The sequence below is a fragment of the Tubulanus polymorphus genome, chromosome 2, assembly GCF_964204645.1.
Source record: "Tubulanus polymorphus chromosome 2, tnTubPoly1.2, whole genome shotgun sequence".
Taxonomy (NCBI): domain Eukaryota; kingdom Metazoa; phylum Nemertea; class Palaeonemertea; order Tubulaniformes; family Tubulanidae; genus Tubulanus; species Tubulanus polymorphus.
The window spans coordinates 23,087,725-23,109,694 of record NC_134026.1 but is presented as its reverse complement, the minus strand read 5'-3'; the positions used below and the strand labels follow the sequence as shown (position 1 = coordinate 23,109,694).

Genomic DNA, 21,970 nt, shown 5'->3' with positions numbered 1-21,970 from the left:
CATGTGAATTTCCCTAAAATTTTATTCCTAATAGTTACTATAAAATGCTTCATTCAATTTTCTAACGCATCAAATTATTTTCAAGTGCCAATTAAGCTCTATCACTGGTAAAAAAAAACTCGTTAACGATAGAAAACCCGAAAAGCATCATTTGTTTTGCCATGGCCGTTTTATTACTGAGTCAGTGGTTTTGCCATCTAGTTTTTCAACTCAATTTAGTAGGAAGATTCACCGTAGACGACGCCACCTTCTAGCCATGAATTTGAGCGAGGTGACAGTTTTATAGTTACTGTTGAGGCCACGTGGTGGCGCCACCACCTGATCCATTAGACGACCTAAACCGTGCGCGAAGAGCTGCTTGTTCAACCGGCTCCATAAATTGTGGCCCAATTGAGGCGTTATTCGTGAATGTCTGGCCATATATTCTGTCATGGCTTGTTTGGATATACTTGGAGATTATGTTCAAAACAAAAACGGCGACCAGATTCCCGTGAATAAACTGTTCGGTGAGGGCAAAATTGTTGGCCTGTATTTTTCTGCAGATTGGTGTGCGCCGTGTAGAATTTTCACCCCTCAGTTGGTGGATTTCTACGAAAATTTCAGACAGAATCACAGTGATAGAAGTTTAGAGATAATCTATATAAGTTGGGATAAATCGGAAGATGACTTTCTGGAATATTATGATGAAATGCCGTGGTTGGTTTTGCCGTATGTAGACCGTGATCGTAAGGTAATGCAACATAGATTGCAAGGTACACTTAAAAAAGTGCCATGGCAAAACGAAGAACTTTTACAAACTTAGGTTTGAAAAAAGATACAATTTTTGACACAATTTCAGCTGATGTGATTGCAACATATGCCCTTCATGGTTCTCAGTTCTATCTTAGCAATTTTACCTGTCTTGCAGTGTTCCCTGCAATGCTGTAGGCCAACTGATAATTTTAATTGTGGGAAACATCAATGACAAAATATCCATCTGCCAGATATCTTCCAAAAGAAGGAAAAAAGTTTGAATATCTTGGTAGATAGGCCTACTGGTATTCTGGAAGTAAGTGTGACACATACTGTTCACCATGACGTCAATTGGTCCATGCCGGTCAAAATCAAACCTGGCGTATGTTTCCATCTTGAGGGTTCATTTTCATAAAATAGTTGAAGCTTAAAACGGTAAGGCCCTAAGTTTGAATTGTTGTCCTCATTGAAAATATGAAATAACCAATAGCAATTAAACCGAAAATTTACTTTAAAGGCGAAAAGGCCTTACTTTTTCGAGAAACTGGACCCAGCAGTATGATTGTGGCGTTGTCTCACACGTTGTAAGTAAACAAAATGGCGGCTTTTTCAACTGCAAAAAATAAGGGCTACGGTCCAGACGACAGACGGGTTAGGTTGAGGATTAGGGTTAGCATAGGGTTAGGCCTATGCGTTAATACGTTAGAAGCTAAAAAAGTGGAAGAGCTTAAAAAAGTTATGTTGCCTATAGGCCTAGGCCTATATGAGTCCATATCTGGCCTTATTGGTTGTAGCATTGTAGCGGGATGCAGTGCTTGCATGTTTGAATCCCAATTAGGCCTAACTACAATTGAATGGAAATGTTATGACACCATTCCTGTAGGCTTCTAGATGGAAACGGTAGTTCAGCCGCTATTTTACCAGAATCAAGATGTATGAAACCAAGCTATTCCAAGATATTCAGAGTTAGCCTACGCCATCCTACTCATATGCTTATGTTAGGCCTTATTCTACTTTTTGTAGACATTTCATCCTATCGAAAAGGTTTAGAATTTTCAAGCGCCTGAGTCTCTAAGTGAGTCTTAGTGAGTTTCCGATGTTTGTGCAGTGCTGATAGGTTTACAGTACTAAAAGAGTAACACCAGTCAAGTGGATTTACCACTGGACAGAGATGCGTACACACAGAGTAGCCTGATGTTGTTTTCAAGCTAATGCAGATACTTAATAGGAACTTAACTTACAATTCCAGATGTTGCAGTCTAGCCAATTATCCCAACATTCTTTTCTTCATGAGGGCTTTTGATGTCATCTTTTCATCTCATCATTGGCTCCCCTTCTACTTAATTACATCGAGTATTAAGCAGACTGATTAACGATTGCATTAAGTATCAGTTGGTATAGAGCGGTTAACCTGTTTATGCAAATGAAATGGCAGTTAGGAAATTTCTTACAATAATATTAAGAATCTTGGCGTTGGTGAATTGCAACTATGTATATATACATATAATAAGAGCCAAAGGGGTAGAAATGAGCTGTGTAAGTCAGGTGAGTTGGCAAGTCTAGACTGACTGATTGATACGGCAGGGGTTTGCTTCAGTATTGTTTCGACATATGTTCATAAAAAAGGGCAACATTTCCGTGGCATTTTTGCTAAATTCTTTGCAATGTGTGCGAATCGATTTTGTTTCCACGTCGAAATAAAAATCCAGCCGTACTCTGCAGCATTCATTGAACGTGAAAGCATATTTTGTTCTTAAAAATCAGTTCTTTTGAGTAGTTGCGATTGTTAAAAGTTACAAGTAGCTGTAGGCCTGTACTGTGCTATCCTTTAGTTCAGAATCTTCCTAGAAATTTACCAAATCTGTACTTATTAAACTTAAATTCTCTTGGCGAAGTACAGTGAAGATGAATAAACTGAGTTTGAAATGGGATGTTTGTAGTCTGAAATGGGATGTTAGTACGAAGCCCTATATGTTTCAATTTCACTGGTTGTCAGTATGTTATCTTTGCTTACTTCTACCTGCTGATAATTTCCTTATCATCTCCATCCACCTTTCTTATCCTAATTGCTTTGCTTTTAATTTACATCATGTGTACATGTGCTGGGATTTCGGACCTGTTGCAGATTGAGAGTTCTGCATCAGTTAAGGCAAAATTGATTATGACGTAATCAACTAGAAGTTACAAGTTCAAGTCAGTTAGAATTGGATGAGGATTATTTGGTGATCAGTGTGTCCTATTTCAAATCATGCATTCAAGCCAAAGGCCTATCAGACTTCAATTTGATTTATTTTCTTTCACAAAAATAGACAATTTAAGTGTTATTTTATGTGATGATTTTTCATGATTTCTCTCTTCTCTCACAATTCAGTTAGGTCAGTGGTAAGTTGTGCTCAAGTTTCCAGCCGGGACGCATGCAATTTGATGTTGTTGAATTATGAATAGGCTTTTAACTTGTGCTTTTGAATATAGAAGTCCAATTATACGTGACAAATAAATCATTGAAACTGTGCAAAGTATGAATAATTAAGAATCTTTTGCTCGAATCATAGCCATTGTGGCCTGTTTTCTTACCAAAAATCCCAGTGATTGAGCTGGGCAGATATTTGGCAGGCCCTCATTTCGTGTCATTGATAGTCGTTTTATGTATCGTAGTTTTGTCGGTATTGTTATTTTTGATGGCTTCCTTTTCTTCGAGGCTTTGCTTAAAAACAACTTTCATTTTACTAAACAAACTTGCAGTCTGCAGTGATGTGTACCAGATGGTGTACAAACTGATCACACATGATGGAATACACAGTAGAGTTACACCTGAATTTACAAATTATGAAGCCATTTCACCTCCTCATTAATGCCAATGTTAATGACTTCGAAAGTATTTTTTTGGAAAATATTCCCAGTTCCGGCTGAATATGGTGATGTTTTGTTTGAAGTATCTATTATCATTATGAATTTTACTATGATTTCAGGCAAAGTTGAATAAGAAATTCAAAGTCCAAGGCATTCCAACTTTAATATTACTGGACGGCGCCTCTGGTGCCAAACTGACTGATGATGGCCGCAGTATCGTACTTAATGACCCAGACGGGAAACAGTATCCATGGAAACCAAAACCATTGATGGAGACAATCTCGGGACCACTACTGAATGATAAAAGAGAACTTGTCGAATCTCGGACTCTTCAAGGAAAAGTAAAAGGAATTTATTTTTCAGCCAATTGGGTAAGTTTTGAAGTATAAAGGCCTCCACACACTAGTAGTACATATGTTTGTAAATCAACCTGGGTCCTGGATCAGAAGAAAAGTATTAGTCGCTCATTGAATTTGAGTAGAAGGAAGGATAAATTCATATTCAGTTTGGAATTGGCAAGGAATATACTTCCCAACAACTATACTGCGAGAGTATTGATAACCTAGGCCTTTCAAAGAAAATATACTCTCAAAGTTCCAGTGACTCCCATAACAAAAGACTGTTATTTGGTACTCGTACTTAAAATTATGATGAAGAGACTTGCACACAAATCTACATGGAGATGCTTCATTTAATCAACCTACTTCGACCTCACAGACAACTAATGTACTGTCTCAATGACAAGTATAAAGTAGAATTGTAATATGCTGCCTTTGATGTTGATGAAGCCACTGAATCAATAAAGGCAATTACTCATCAAAAATAATCTTAAGTGGATTAAAACCACATTGACTCCTTCCTCCCTATTGGCCATTCAGAGGTTTGTTGGTGGGTATTGCCGTATATTTATAGCTGGCATTAGCTGTTTTTACTTTCTCGAAAATGCAAGTTGCATTCTGTTAAACATGGCACGGCACTGTGCATGGCATTTTATCAAAGAAACGCATTTACACGGCAGATTATGCGTCTTAGATTTTGTTAAGTTAAAGCGATTTGTCTACTGGAGATATGTCGCTGTAGAAGATTAATTCAGTCAAAAATCTAATTGCGTAATCGCACAAAGCATTGCTGCGGAAGGTCTCTCTCTCACTATTTTATCGGTTGGATGGTTCGTTACAGTACTGCAGATATATCTGATGGGTTTCTGTGTGTACACCTGATGCATCTGTGAATTCAACTGATAACAAAATAGTTCGCACTTTACTAAGAACCCTAGGAAGTGTGGAGAGCATTTATTTTAAATGGCTAGTATGCATAAAGAAAAGCATTCTCTGCCGCTATGAGATTCATTGGTAGCAATGGGAAAAATCGGGTACATCATGTGAGGGGCTTTGCTCTGCCGCAACCATTAGTTTATTTATTACCATCATAAAATGCTTTTGTGTTACTAATAACATTTACATTTATTTCGGTTTAAGAGTGGTTTTTGTCATGTTCATTTTCAGTGTCCGCCGTGTAAAGCATTGACTCCGAATCTATGTCGAACGTACAACAAACTGAAAGAAGATGGTTTAAACTTCGAAATAATTTTCGTGTCGTCGGATCGAAGCGAAAGTTCATTCGATGAATATTTCTCAACGATGCCCTGGCTGGCGATACCGTTCGGTGATGAGAGGTGTAAAAAATTGACGACAATGTTTACGATAAGTGGTGAGTGATTGATGGGTTTTGATATTTCGATAATAGTTACGATTACATTGCAGGTACTTGAATCAATAGTCAAAATGCAAGCAGTCAATGTTTTATCATCTCGAAGAGAAGATGATCGATGACACGAAGTGATAGATCCTACAATCAACTCGTTGAGAATAAAGAAATTTTTAAAAGATATTTTGTTAAGCTCTTGTATCTGTTACGCATCAGAGCAATGGGGTGCTGCAACACAAGTTAATCCCCCAGCTATTCATTGTCAAAATTAGGTCATTGTTAATGAACTTCTAACTGAAATTTTAGGCTCCTGAATCCATACATTATCATATGACCCACCAAATATACTTTCAATTCATTTTTCTGCTCGTATATGGGTATAATAGTTTTCATGAATGATTGATCTATCTTAGAGAAAAGTTCATTCGGTTTTTATGGAAATGTAGAAGAAATTGAACCCCGAAGACCGAGTAACTACTAGTGAACCTGGCGCATCCTTGTCTGCCACCGGAGCATTGGAGGTTCCTCATTGAAACAGTTATCATCACGAAAGTTTTTCCACATATAATGAAACAGAATTGAGGATCGTAAGCCTAAGTTAGGTCCTTACAACCCGCTGATTGAGTGACTCGAGTTACATTCAATAGAACAAATGATGACGGCTTACTAACTACCAAGTTGATTTCATATGATTGTCGATCATGATATTCCATCAGACTTTCTGGAGTCCATTAAGTTGTTTTGCATGTATACATTATTCAGGTATACCGTCACTAGTAATAGTGGATGAAAATGATAAAGTGATAACAAAAAATGGCCGCGTCGCGGTGACGATGGATCCGGAAGGAAAGGTAATTTACTGATTAGATCACAAATGAGACTGTTCGGTTGGTTATCGGATTAATTTTAATTAATTAACTCGCGTAGATAGATGCTGACGATAAGTGAAATTAATAGATACATCGTTATTTCGATTGATTCCTATATGACCGACCGATCGATCTGCGTATTGCAAATGTACCATATTCACCGTTTGACGTCAGCGAATTTTATTTCATCGTTCAATTTTCAGTCAAGTAGATCTTAAACACTTGGCGTTAATAGGTGCATTCTATAAGTATGAAATGCTGTACACAATTGATAGATAAAAATGAAGTCTGAAGTATGTGTGTGGTACATATATATGTATATGAATGGTTTATATTGAAAAATGTCTTTATAATATCTAATTTTTACAGGATTTTCCCTGGCATTCAAAATCGCTTTATGAATTGAACGATTTCTTGGTACCACAAGTGAATGAGGCTGCTTGCTTGATTTTATTCACTGGTAGGTTTTCCTTCTCCTACATAATCGCACAAATTAGCCTTATGTCATTAGAATTCTGGCTCGTTGAAACAATGCTTGATGTTTATCGATATAATCTTGATGTTGTAGATGGCGAGGAAGATGATAAACGAATGGCTATGTCAACTCTTAAAGAAATTGCTGATGAACATCACACTAAGGGACAAGACCAGGAGCTATTCTTTTTCTATGGAGGAGATGTAAGATTTTTAAACCCACTTGCACAAGATGGCGGACTTCAAATTTAGCACTTACGCATTTGTTAAGTTTTTGTGGGATGGGTCTTCTGGCCTTTTTGTTCAAAAAGTCAAGGATAGCATGGTATTTCCATACATGTCTGTACCTTATGTATATTTTGTTAACTTAATGAATTGTGGTGAGATTTTAGGTCAATAATTACTTTGTTTGTTCAGCAGGAGCATTAAATATAGAAATTGTCAGGCATTTCACTAAATGACCATGCTGTCTCTGGACCATTAGTTAAAATTGTATAAGTGTTAATTTATTGATAAAAAAGGTTCTTGATACCTGGTGTTTAATTATTTTTTTCTCCAGGATGAAGTGTGCGATACTTTACGAGACTTCATTGCGCTCGAAGACCGCAACCCAATTTTAGTTATCACAGACATTCCAGAGAGGAAACTGTATGTTTCTGAAGCTTGTACAATCGCTCAGCAGGACGTGCGGGATTTTATACGAAAATACGAAGCTGGACAGTTACAACCACGAATTATCGATGTTGATGATAAAAATGGCGTCGATGATAACAACGTATAACAAACGATGAATGAGATTAATAAGTTTAAGTGTAAATATTGATAGCTAGTAACCAAAAAGGAGAATGTAGTTTTTGCTATTGGTGCGTCCTATGTGTATATGCGTCTTCAAACTCATGTTCGTAGTACTACAGCCTAATCCGCTTAATCTGGATTTTGGTCTAATCCGCACATTATTTGCTGTCCATTTGTTCATATATAAAGAAGAAAATGACAGGATTTCCCGTAAACCGGATTAATTTTTTGGTCCCAAATGATCTGAATTAAGCGGTTACTACGTTATGAATTATAGTTTTTGCTGAATTGTGCTTGGTCCTTGAAGGTTGAGGCTGTGTATTCGATGTATGAGCCTTTCTGAAAAATTCAAGAAATCGATATCAGAATGTAAAATACAAATTAAGAAGTGTCTCATTGTTTTATTTTGTGAAAACACGGCCTTATTTCAATTTCCAATATTTCTTAAAAAAGGTTTACTAGGGTTTTTTTAAAGATTATTTTGTTATTAGAATCCCGATCAAGATCTGAAATGTGTTTTTCAATGGATTTATTTTTCTGTGCTATTTGTTTCTGTGCTCAACTGCATTTAACTACCGGTATGGATTCAGTGAATCATTTTACTGTGCCTGGTCTCACCATCATGGTCTCACTCGCTACAGAATCATGCTGCTTTTAGATATCACTAAAGGTACATGTATTTTGGCTATGCCAGCTGATCATATTTATAGCTCGTTTGTTTTGTCAACTTTGTTTTTTTTTTCTTTTTAATTATACTTAAACCGTTTACAATTCATAACTGAAGTTATTTTTAGCAGTCTGTCTAAAACACGATAATATACAGCTGACCCGTTAATAAAAGAAAGTCCAATGGAAATTGGTGGTTTATTGACTTATTGGTGAGTTTTACCAGTTAATGCAGAACCATATAAGACTAATGTCTCGCGTTGTAAGTTTTGCCATTTATGTTCAGTGCTGCTCATATTTTTTCATTTACTTTTGACTTGTAAGGAGTCTCGGAAAGTGATAATCGTAATTGATAATGGCTTATGGTAAAAAACTGCTGTTCGAAACATCTACAGCTTTTACTACAACATCAAATACAAATACTTCAAATGAGATTAGTTCGACTTGTGTTATATGACTGAAATACTGAAATATAGATGAATGTGTTTACTATGCTGATATTGTAATGAAAATATTGTACCTTTTGTAGGACCTATCTAAAAGCCTGCTGTGCAACCTTTTTTGTATATATTGCTTCGAAAATGTTCTCTATGCAAATAGATTTTTTCTGCTCGCGCTGCAAACAATTGTAAATGTATGATAATGTATCTGTAAGGAATCTTTTGAATAAAAAAATGTACATGTATTGATAAACGATCGATTTTTTACTTCTCATTTGATATCGGAATGTGTATGGAGAAACGGCTGTAAGACATACCCTTGATCAACGACACTGCTTTTCGCGTATTCCCTCCTATCTCGGAATTAGTGATTCTAATCTATCCGGGAGACTAACAACAAAGGCAAGATCGACTTCATTACGTTAGCTGGCAATAAGTTACCAAGTTTTCTAAAACCAGTGTTAAAACGTTCATTGACGAAGCTATAACCTATTGATGAGATCGTCCATACGGAATGTGTGCGTTTGTGCATGGTACCATGATACTTCCAAAAAATGTATGATGAGTTCAATGTACCCTAATAATACTGGATGCATGGAAATACTAACAGCCCAACTTTAATTTGCCCCGGCCGCTGCTGAGTATTATTTTCTTGCGCCACACACACACAAATAGAAAATCATTAACAGAAAATGCTGCGACGTTCCAGGCAAAGCTAATATGACGAATTACCATCTCATAAAGAGCCGTATTGGGTTATATCGAAGTCCATGTCGCGACGTGTACAGCCTTGAATTTATCAAGCATGCCATTTCTTTACTTTAAATGGACTAATTTGCATAACAGAACGCAGAATCTATGTGAGATACACGTTTGCAGTTAACTTTGGGCAGTTTATTTAATGATCTGTTCATTTTCGGTACGTGATTGCTACAGAATTTTTCCCGAATTCAGTGCGCAAATCGAAAGGTTAATGTTCCATCGGTAAGTTAATATTTTTCTGCATACTTAATTTGATCTTGGAATCGAAAATGATGATACCGATACGATTTTTATAGTTATAGCATCGCATATCGTATCTGCTGGTTCTTATTATATATTTCTGAAGTGACTTAGAGATTAGATATGTGAGTCGATGGCAAAAGTGCGGCTACAAGTATAATTATATGACTTGTGAAGTTAAAAACTAAGCCAATTATCTAAGTCTTTACGTTCGCCTATATTACGATGATTGCATTTCTAAACGTGAACTCCAAGCGCGAACCAAGCGAATGGTAAATTTTTGTAAGTTCATTTTTAAAACCGGCTAGTCCGTACATTATATTTACAGCTTGAAAATTCATTTCCAACTCTAAAGGAATCGTTAAAAACAAATACTGATACTAAATGTTTAGCTAGTAATGGTCAATGTACGCATACTTTGCAATTAATAAATCATTTTTTTCTCATCGGTCGTGAATACTGTTTTCACGTCTCGCATCAGGAGGCAGTGGCCATGGTGATTTCAAAAGTGAAAAATGCCACCCACCGACAACGATGATGAACGTCATCGTGATTCTGACTGGTAGCAATCCGTTTCACTAAATCAGATATTGAACGGACATGAATTGGATACAGCGTTGAATCTTCTAGCCAGTTGAATACATAAATCAATTTCCCATCAAAATCGAGTTTAACAGACGTTATGCCTAATCTTACTTTTTATTGTAATAATCGTCTAAAATGGTGATGCTAGGCATTTCACAATCACCCTCAATTGCATCGTTCCAGTTGCCAGGAAATCAATGTTAAGTCATATTAAGAACAACATATTGTCATTCAATCACACCGAGTTGATAACGCGAAAATTACACTAAACATGCGGGCATAAACTTTGAAGAGTTAGAGTTTTCACGGCACATGAGTACGAAACATGAAAATATCAAACGGCCAAAATGTTCAGATTAGAAATATCAGGGACCTTCAATATCAGTTGTGGGTTGCTATTTGTCCCGCGAATCGGTTTAGGTTTGCTATTCATCCCACGAGATTATACGATATCCCGACTTCATTCTTTCTTCATCTGATCATCTCGACAGCGTTAATGAATTATCAATAAGCTGCATAAGTGCGCTAAGCTGTTTGATTTTGGTTTCAGTCCCAGACGTCGACGTCTACGCTATAAGAAAAGAAACTATCGATATAGCGAACTCCGCGACTGTAATTAATCACTCAATCAATTTGAAATTATTGCACTCGATGACGTTTAATCAAATCAGCCATCGCAATGGTTTGCGTGGGGATGAAGCAAGTGCGCCGATCGTCTTAGGAAAGCAGTATGCCGCTGTTGAGGATATGCACGTCACAGTATTCGGGATCGGTATTAACATTTGACGTAATACGAAATGTTAACGAGTCTAAATTTACTCTGAATATTAAGATTGTATTTCAAAAGATAAAACTTTCCTTTTGTTCATTGGAAATGTTTATATATTCTTTTCGAAGGATGTTTTCAGACCGACTGGTTGTCTGACATAACGATATGTTCTAAATTAGTCAGCTTGGTAGCTCACCAATAGTGTATTCGGCGATGTCGCTCTGGGTACAGGTGGGTACACATGTATCAAACACAACACGACGAGCGAATAATTAACGACCAACAATTCTCTTTCGGAACGAAACGAACCACGGAGTATCAGCTGTGGTCAGTGTCACAGTCACGGCTCACGGGACGAATTAGCCTAGTCTGGAATTTACCACACCTGCTGCTACTGAAATCGTTCGCCATAATCTCATGTATTCGTTTATCCAAAATCAGGTTTACTGTTTCAGGTAACCATAGTATGAGGGAGAGTTCTTCGTTAGCGATGGTTTATATATTGACCCCGGTATTGACCATATTGACCAAGGCGACTAAAAGTTTCAATTTGTCTGGTCATGAGGAAGAAACATTGTGTCATTTGTCTTTAACGACAGTTTCCACAGCTTTTCTTAAGATATTGAATTAGACTGGCAGTCGCTACGTTTCCAACGCCACTGCGTGGTTCACGATGTATAGGATCGCACATGATCGAAACCCAAATTTACGTGTAACTGTTTAGTCGGTGTCCAAAACGCGGAGAGAATGAATACCCGGTACGCCAAAATAAAGTGAAATGGTAGGCTACAGTGAGAAATAAAGGTTGCATCGTGTTGATATAGAGATTTCATTGATTACCAAATAAGCTCTTGTTTGGAAATCGTTTCCATAGCCGGTATAAGTGTCGTAATACGATAGTATGCATACCGGATAAGTTCCGATAAAGGGGTGTGGTTGCTTGATGGAGTGTTAGCTTTAAAAGATCGATAGATACCAATGAAGGCTGGGGGGACTGCGTACATTTAATACAACAGTGAGAGTTTCGCGCTAAATACGAATTTACGTATTTTGTACAGTCATACCATAGCAATGAATGTATAAACGTTGGCTTCCTTAGCCCTTATTTGTAATTACGTTTTGTTGACAAGCGTGACTGCAACGTTGGCTAACGATAAGAAAGACCTTCCTTCCTTTCATTTATAGTCGTTTCTGTCTGTCTCGGAAATTAGCAGCAACGCGCATTAGGCGCTCTTATAAGGCGAATCTATGATGTTAGCAATTGGATGATTGCACCGACATCAAAGTTTTGTCAAAGTTCGCCGACAGCTTAGTAGTTCAGACTCGTAAAAGAACACGAAGAAGTCAAAGGTTCTTGGTCTTTTGAGCCTAAAAACAGTACACATAGAACACTTGAAAGAATAAATTTCAAATATATATCCATCATAACTAGACAACTAGTTCGCCGCTTTCAAAGAGTAGTCTTCAATGTTATATATTTCGTACGTACTTGCTTGTAAGCGTGATACAGTTCCACGTTGAGAAAAAAAATTCTCACTTAGTCGCACCTCAATATTTAACATTGAAGGCAAACAAGTACCAAATTGTTTAAGAAAGAATATTTAAGATTGGTGCTACAGTCCTGATAACACTGATGAAGCTACGTTCCACTAGCCGAGTTAAGATTGCAAATCTTATTTGCCATATTTCATGAACGAAAATTGCCACAGTCGCGAAGCCAATTTCACTTTCATCAAATATTTGTCCCACGAATCCTTTCCGATTAGAGAAGATAATTGGAAATGAAACCGATTTCAAACGATTATTCTAAAATACGAACACGAACGCCTGTCAATCTTGCCATCAAGAATAATCGCCGCCCGGTAGATAAACCTTAAGAAAATTCGGCAAAACCATTTGAAACGACAAACGCACCGAAGAAGGGAACTTATTCGAACAATTTCCACATGTACGTGTATAAGTTAGATTTGAATCCACTATAGAATAGAATATATCGATATCTAAATCATTCATTATTTGACTCCTAGGCCGCGAAAGATAAGTACATCGCTAAACATGACGAAAACTAGCTTACAACAAACTGACGGTCATAGGTCATGTGATTTCTCAGACATAACGTGGACGTTTACTCAATATCTATCGCCGGGAAAACGTCTCTGGTCAGAATTTGTCTTTGAAGACAGACGACCTCGCCAACATATTATTGACGATTCATAAACGAACGAGAAACGTCATTTGCAAAGCTAAACGACCTATCGGCTTTCAAATTATTAATAATATCGCTGCGAGAAGGGAATATGGAATATTGCAATATGAGATAACGTCCACACCGGTGGGATTCAAATTTCCCAAACGTCCATCCCAACTGTCAAAAATATCACCAGATATACAATGCAGTGATCACCTCTCGCTGACGTTAATTCCCTGGTACAATTTAAGAGAACACATTATCAATCTAATCCTTATTCTCAAAGTTTACTGATAGAAGATATATACGCGCACTTTGGACGTCTCATTTTAGAACGCTGAAATTCAGATTCGTTTCATTAGAAAGATTATGGTTGTGACGAGACCGACTGGGGGATAATTCCTACAGTGACTAATGAAGACCTCTGGTATAGTCATTTATTATTACTAAATCAGAGGAGCGACGAATTTCTTGCCGTCAAAACGAAAAACCGGGCGACAAAATTATATCATAAATCACGTTTGGGACTCGTTTTCTATACATCAAGTCAACGTGTCAGAAAAGGAAGGCATTTCTTCCGCGAGGGAAATAAAATTGGTGCAACGGTGTAGCGAACTCCAAATTCGCATGTGAGAATCAAAACATCATAGTTGAATTAACGAATCATTCAGTCTGCGCATGCGCCACACCTTATTGCCACTTTGAATGATGCTCATCAAAGCAGCAACTGATGCAATGAAAAAAGTAAGATGATTAATGTTTGCGGAAGATACCGGTGTTTATCTTACGTGGTCCTTGAAACTGAAAAATCACGCATTTCAACGGAATTGCAGTTGATTAATGAAATCAGCAATCCATTTTGTTGAAACACCGTTTCGACGTTCAAGCCCAACGCACGCGACACGCAGCAGGAAAATAGGGGAACACAGAAACATGGAATTAAACATGTTTGTTCTCGGAATCATCGTTCCCGTTTTTCGTTTCTCGTACACGTACACAACACAGGGAAACGCTAAAACATGTTTTTGTCGTCAGTTTCCGCGTTACCTTTGGCTTTAGAGGCGTTTCCCCGTAAAAATAATGTGTGTACTTTTTTATATGGAGGCAATGTGAACGATGATCATCATTCAGGTTTCAAGTAGCCCTACTTCCTTTCTATTCGATATATCCGTTGGTTGATCTATGTGAAATGTGAAATTGTGAGAGCGTTCACCCCATTTGCGAAATCACCGATCAAAAGCAATTATAAGAGTTCGCTGGAATTGACCGTCGGAACGCGAGCTCTATATAAAGATGCTCTCAGTTCCAATTTTCTGATATTATCTATCACTGGGCCCTGCCGTGATTCTCGGTATACTACTCTACGTACGTTAGGCGGCTTTTCACCTCGCGCTGTCAGCGATGGCCAATTTTCCACGCTTGATTCGTTCAGAAAATGAAAACATCATATAATCAGTCTCTACGGAGTTGAGTCGCCATCCTGTAGCGAGAGGACCTTCACAGCTGTGTATAATCTCGGCGGTTGCATTGGGAGACATGCGAATTAAAAAAGGAATTGCTATAATCTAGTAAATGTGACAGATTAAAAGCTAAATGATACGGAAAACAAACTCGACGACTTGCACGTGCTTCAAATAGCTTCCAAAATCATTCATTGCATTAATAATGCAGTTTAGAAAGGATCGACGACAACGACGTCGACATTTGATTTCTATGCACGTTTATCTGTCAACTCAACCTGTTACCAGTATACACGTAACGTGTACCTAAGATCCATCTTACTTGATGTGCATGTTTTGTTGATTCTTTTCTTTCCATTTTTTTCGAACGCTGAAAAATCGCCCATTACAAGGTCCATCAACAACTTCGACTTTTATGACGGAAATGATTTTAGAGCGGTGGAAATGGAACAATTACTAACTGCTGTTTAGTCGAGATCACTCGATGCGTCGCCTGATAACTTATCGGTGGAATTCTAGTTAGATTGACTTCACCAAGAACCTCAGTTTCTGACGTTACCACAGTGGGTACATAGGATCGTATAGCGATGTTGATCATTGTGGAAACAACCACTTCCAGGATTGGGTGCACTATGACACGAGTCCATGGTCCAACAAATATTGACTCATTTTCTAAAACAAAAATAAATGGCAATTCAAACATATTTTAGATTCTTCGTCGGTAGTTGGCTGCAGATAGAAAATATCACACTGCAGCTTCGGGGTTCGTTTTCCATAAGCAAACAAATTTATGGGTTCACGCGGTTTATTTCGTAAGTATAATGAACGTTCTTACATTCCGTAACGGCGGAAGTGTGATGACAGTTGCTGAAGGTGCTCGGGGGTAATAGTAGTCAGTTATGTAGATTGCCAACTTGTTAAGTCTTTTTCACGGGGACAATCGCCAATTCCCAACACATGAACATTTTTATCAATACCGAATGTGGCGTATCTAATACTTATGGAAAGTAGCTCATATTTTCCCCATGATCAGACCCGGCTATCTGTGATGAAATGCGTGCCAATTAGCCTCTCAAAGCCTCGCAATTCTTTGACGCGGAACCGCGTTTCCGACGTAGCCTTTTTGAAGCTTACTGGCGAATATTGAGGTGATAACAAAAATTCTTGGTTGATTCTATCCATTGGTTGGAAAACACGTGAGAATATTTGCTGATTACATCTATCAGCAGCAACAACAACGCTTAAATTACAGAAATTAGCCTCCGGGTAATTAAAGATTTGTATTTTCATTTTTATTTCATAAAATTCGCACGTAGTCAACAGAAAAAAATAATATGAATATTCGAATATCCGGTTCGTGATTCACTGCCGCAATAACGTGTGCACAAAGGATTCGTATGGTTTCTTAGATCTAAATGGATTTTCCAACATATGCATAATCAAGACGAAATCTATTTATATAAACAGTTCTTGATAGCAGCAATTTCATTTGTTCGCTATGTAGAGGGAATATCAGAATACATTCCTATCCAGTAGCCCATAATACGACCTCTCCATGCAAGGGGCACACTACACACCGGAAGTGGGTAAACTCGCTAGTATAAATCTCATCCTGTTAGATTGCAGCAAGATGATCAAAACCGATTTTGGTTTTGACATAAAAATGTTGATGGACGACAGTCACCCTCGGGTTCAGCAAATCGTTAAAAAAACCTTCATATCGTTAAATCCCATTTGACGTTCTTATTACTGGTCGTATCAGTTTATTTTAGGCTCATAAAACCAAATAAATCCCTCCAAAATAATCTAATTTCAGTAGGTCAGGCAGTGGGGTAACGATCACAGCGAATATTCATCGCTACTGGGAATTCAAATGACACTCCAGTTTCCAAGATATTGACCTATCTTATTGATTTGCCCTTTCCCACAAAACGTAATTCACCGCAGACGAGTTTGATTATCATTCACACTGGCACTGCCGGCTCCATGCATCCTTTCGTACGGTTCTTTTTATATAGTGGGTAATTATATTGTAAACTTAATCAAAATATTTTCAAAATATAATCTTAACGAGACAAATCATTGTTGCATCCGATACACCTCGGGCGATATTCAGTAGTGTTGGATATTAGAATCTTGGGGATTGCTGGAAGTTTGTCACTGTCAATGTTGATAGGTCAGTTTTGTTGACCTTACACGAGGCCGCTTACAAGTTGTGGAAATCGATGAACGTGGTTCGACAATCAAAGGTCCGGTAACACGGACATCTTAGCCATGTTTTATCGTGGACATTGGTTATTAAGGGGGATTGACTGAGAGTTTTTATCGAATTCCGACCCTATCACATAGACTTACTCAGTCGGTGATGGGGTGTCGGATTTGATTCGCGTTATGTTTTCCGCGACATTAACAAGCATCTTCCGCGGAGAGTAATGATCTATTTTCGTCGGTCGGAACACTCGTTATGGAGCGCTGGACATTTAAGAATGGACTTAACACTCGCCCTCTTGTTTGACCGAGGGAAAAACGGTCACCGACGATAACGTAACTCCCACAGGTTTAGTGACATAAATGGTACGAACAAGATATAGAATACTTGATTCATAGCTTTCCTATGATCTACTCCACTAGTTATCTTTTTTATCACTGCATTTTATTTCTCCACATTTGTCTTGAACTTAAATGTCGGGGCATCTCGCATGTCGTAATTCTACGGCAAATGTCGCTTCGCGTGATATTGCCTCTGGTATAAAACTAGTTTGGACGAATGATATAATTTCGTTGCAAAACGGAATACCAGAATTAACCGTTTCGTATTCTATCTTCTAGCGAGTGTCTGGCATCGAGAAAATTTGAGATCAATCGATCCTTGAATTTCATCTCTTAATGTTCTCAGTTTCCTTTTTCGTTCAATTTTCCCTGCCTTAAGGTAGCCTATCCTAAAACTAGGCTTACTGAATTTCTTACTCATACAGACAAGATAATCACACATGTGCTAATCCAGGATAACATTCCGGATATTGTAGACCCGTCATCCTTCTTCATTAATTCAGATACAACATGTGTGCTGGCTGCGTATATGACCATGCTGACAGGAAACGTGTTCCATAACACGTATAGGCTACTTTGAAGTACAGAATACATTTTCCATTTAAAGAGTTTATGTTTGCTCCAGCACGCAGGGGACTAGACTGTATCCTTGCATGATCGAAATCTTTTAATTTTTCCGACGCCTTAAAATTGTTTTCGACATATTGATATAGTATGCGTATTTTAAGGGGTAGGGTGTGAGTTGATGTGCACAACGTCATCAATATTGGTGTTTCAAGATAAGAATTACTATTGTGAATATTGGCCTTTATTTTGTAATTAAGTTATCTTGTAATGACTTATCTATCTGACCATTACATTTTGAAATACGTGTAAGAATATTGTTATCGCGTTTATGTCTATGTTTTCTATATAAAGTTGTGTGTATCTCACAGCCTCTACTGAATTCATACGACTTTCTTAAAATAGCAAGGGAGAGTAATAAAGCTACCACCGAACATTATGAGTTGAGTCAACAATGTCTTTATCATGGTGTAGCGTTATGTGGTGGCTTTTAGGTCTGAGATTTATATGTCTTGGATTGACTCTGGACAGTTCACTGGTTTATTACGAATGTTTCAGTTTTATGCTTTTCTTACACGTCTATAACTTATCATATTGGGCTTGAAGCTTAGACCCGTGTGGGGCAATTCTCTTTTAAGAAAAATGCCACTAGGTCACCGTGAAAAAGATGCAATCCCCTATTGAAAACGGCAGATCTTAAATGTGAACCCGAATAGATCATTTGAGAATGGATTACTTATCATTTTTCCAAAAAAATAATCTTTTTACACTGATTTTTTGAATGGCACCTTTAGGGGGTTCGTTCGCTACCCCCGAACCCCCCATTGGCACAGGCCTGAAGCTTGTTTTGAGGGGTCCTTTTCATTTTGGGAATATCATTTTTTGATAGTCATCTCTAGCACTCTTACAATTAACAATCGAAGAAGAAAGTATTACGCAATATCGCGAGGTATATCATCTCCTCGCCATTCATATTGTATATTGCGTGTACGTGAAGAGTATGAGAAGAGTATGAGCTTGTGAAAGCGATTGCTACCGGATAATTATCGGCACAAGGGACATGAAATTAGGAGTCGACATTCGTCGCGTCGGCAGCAGAACCATATACGTGCCGTGATTGTGGTGGTTTAATGGGATAGCGGCAGCTGATTGCCACAGATCGGCGACCTAAGAACCTAAAGCCTAATTCAATTAGCATAAAACTTGCGGGAATAATAATCCCGTTTTTGGCGAAAATGTTTTCGTCAATAGCTGTCTTGTCAGGATAAACCATTTGTGAACAAAATATTATTTCATCTTTATATTAATGAATATCTACTTCGTATCAAGTCACATTTAATAGACCCAACATTTCTGATAAACGCGAATTGAAAACTCTCTACCCTAATCAACTATTTTGCAAATCTAAATTTACAGTTTAATCTCAGTGTTTTATGATACTAAGCGTATTATTCATGGGCAATTAAATTCTATTTAGAATTTAGGCTGTTACTAGATATGTTAGTAGTACTGTATGGTTGTTCAGTACGATTGGTCAAACCGTTTACGTACGTTACGTTTTGTCCTGAACATCTGTGAATGAGACATTTGTCTCGATGAATGAAAGTTTATCGAAATATCAATTCTGTCAACATCTGCGCATGTGATGGTGCATCGTCGAAAACCAAACGAACGTCGAAATTTGTTATTGTACCTACATGTAGTACATGGCAACTCTGTGAGTCATTTTGAGAAAACAAAATCGTGGTGTTCGTACAGTCAGTCCCTTGAGTCATCGAAAAAATAGAAGAATGATCGTAATACATTGGAAACGTTGAGTTCAAGCTCGCACAGATAAACCCAATTAAAAGTAGATATTTTAACCGGTGGCATTTTCTGGTCTGCTGTCGACAGTCACGTGTGTGTCTTTGGATCAATTCGACAACTGGCACTTAATACGCGAGGTAATACTCGTGATCAGACCTGATTTATCACCGAATTCCTGATTTATTGCGTCAATTTCAGACGATTTTTACTAATACCGCAAGAGATGACAATCAAAATACAAATGATGCTAGATCAATCGAGTTCACCGTATCAAACTTGACGGACCACGCGTAGCAAACACGGCCATGGCCTTGGTGACGAACGCACTGAAAGTATATGACGTGATCATACAAGTTTGGTTGATTTTGTTTGATTTTGCTTTCGGCACCAATGAAAACTTCTTCAAGTACGTAATCTGCAAAATAAATCATTAAAAGCTGTTGTTATGGTGCAAAGATAAGTGCGCGATCCGTTCGCATTATCCCCTTTATGGCTGCTCGTAGATCTCCGCTTGCGACATCGCCAGCGCAAAAGTACCCTTATCAGAGCCGTATCATGCCTTTAAGAGATAAAATAAACACGGGTGAAAAACGATTAACGCTTTCTCTATAAAATTGGCATCAACTGCTGAGGTTTTGTAATGTCGTTGTAGTAGCTACATCAATACCAGCTTCCAGCACAATGTACGCGACAAACACACTTCGTGTACAGCAGTTTCGGAATAAAATTTAAAATCATCATCCCTGTGCCAAGAGCGATGATTGATCTTGCGTATGATCATTTTCAGCGTAAGTCGATCAATTTAATGATACTGATGCGCGATGAAATCAACCTAGCATAACGGTTATTGACAATAATGGAAATCTGCAAATCGGTCAATCCCACAGCAAATATAGACTCCGACGTAAGTGCCACTTTTCGAGCTTTACATTCGAAATTTTGGAATTGATAAATTGATAACGAATGACTATCTATTCATAGATTTCAGTAGAAGAATTGCTAATTGCTAGTTTCAGTTGATATTTCCATGTACGGAATTTGTATCGGCAATAAATTACCAATTGTACAAACACAACATTCCCGACCAGTTCTACAGCCATGTTATTATTACATAAAGTATTCGCCACGGAACCTGCCGCACAACCAGTAATCAGAAAAGACTATATGCGGATTTTACTATTTTTCACCAAGTGGTCTCTCTTGCTGGTGAAAATATCGCGTACGATTCAATTCATTCGCAACCGAACGTACTGTTGACGATCGTTCCGCGCGCACCAGTAGCAGGAACTGACGGCTTTCCAACAGGTAAAAGGCAAACGTCGGATTACTTAAACCCGATTTAGAAGAAAGGTCAGTTGTCCTTCACTTTCGGTGTTTTTGTTTTGTTTTTTCTTGGTAATTGGTCAGTGTTTATAGTATTGTGGGATCGATTTATTTCATTTTGTCGATTTCTATCCTTGTTGAAGAGCAGTGCTCAAGGACTGAAAACTACTAGGCCTACCTACGTTACTAACTACGTTAAAACATTAATAGGCTATGCATGAATTATGCTTTCTGGAAAAGCGTAATTTTTTGCATGCTGCACACAATTCTTTGGGGATCTTTGTAAAGTAACAGATAGATGATAACTCAAGTCACGAATCGCTTGTAAGTTTTATCAGTGTCAGGTGGCCGTCGTTTAATATGTCGACCGTAATTGATATGTAAAGAACTCCCTATGCGTAACTATGTATCACAGTAAAAATACTGTATCTTCGAATTATAAAAAGTGAAATACCGAATCGTAGGTTGTGTGTTTTCTAACGAAATCAATGAAATCTAGTTGAAAAATCTAAGTTCAATGCGTGTATGTAATGTCTGGGAAAGTACCCCGGATCATATGTATATACCTTCGACAGTGTGAACCCTCGAGGCAAGTAGGAAATTACGTTTCGTTAAAAACACACGTTAACCACGTCGACATCAGAATTCAATTCTTCTAACAACATTCTTCGTGACATTTTATGTAAAAAAAAAGATACCAATGTTTCGTCTTACCGTACAAATGTAAATATATAAATTATATTTAAGCCTACGGGCTGACTAAGGTACTACAGTCGTTTCGTTTTAGACCTGATCCTAGCGGTACTACCTCAGCACCCAACATCTCTTCGTAAATGGGTAAAGCCACGATTTTATGTGCAATAAACTCAAAAACAACATACTCAAATGATCGTAATATAGGCCTAAGGTATACTTGTGCGACTGATGATAAATAAAGTTAGACGAGTAATGGGACAGGGGGTAATACAGATTGGTAATGAAAATGAAATATATATTCAGATATCCACCTATAAGGCAATGAATGAATGATGGTTGTTTGCTCGCTTAGATTTGCATTTGCCCGACAAATTGGTTTTTAATGGACTATGTTGATGTAAGTCTCAAAAAAATTATTGCTCATTGGCATGATGGAACAAAAATCTAGACACATTTTTTTGTATATGATCGGTTTGTCGATTGCACTTTCTGAC

The 21,970-nt window shown here is 37.8% G+C and overlaps 1 protein-coding gene across 1 annotated transcript; it reads left to right on the top strand.

Moving 5' to 3' along the window:
- Positions 1-341: 341 nt before the first annotated feature.
- LOC141900526 (nucleoredoxin-like) lies at positions 342-8,774 on the top strand. Its single transcript, XM_074787460.1, has 7 exons — positions 342-730; positions 3,702-3,953; positions 5,088-5,292; positions 6,052-6,140; positions 6,528-6,618; positions 6,727-6,836; positions 7,192-8,774. Exons 1-7 carry the CDS (start codon positions 431-433, stop codon positions 7,411-7,413), a joined length of 1,269 nt encoding a protein of 422 aa, XP_074643561.1. The 5' UTR covers positions 342-430; the 3' UTR covers positions 7,414-8,774.
- The last annotated feature ends 13,196 nt before the right edge of the window (positions 8,775-21,970 follow it).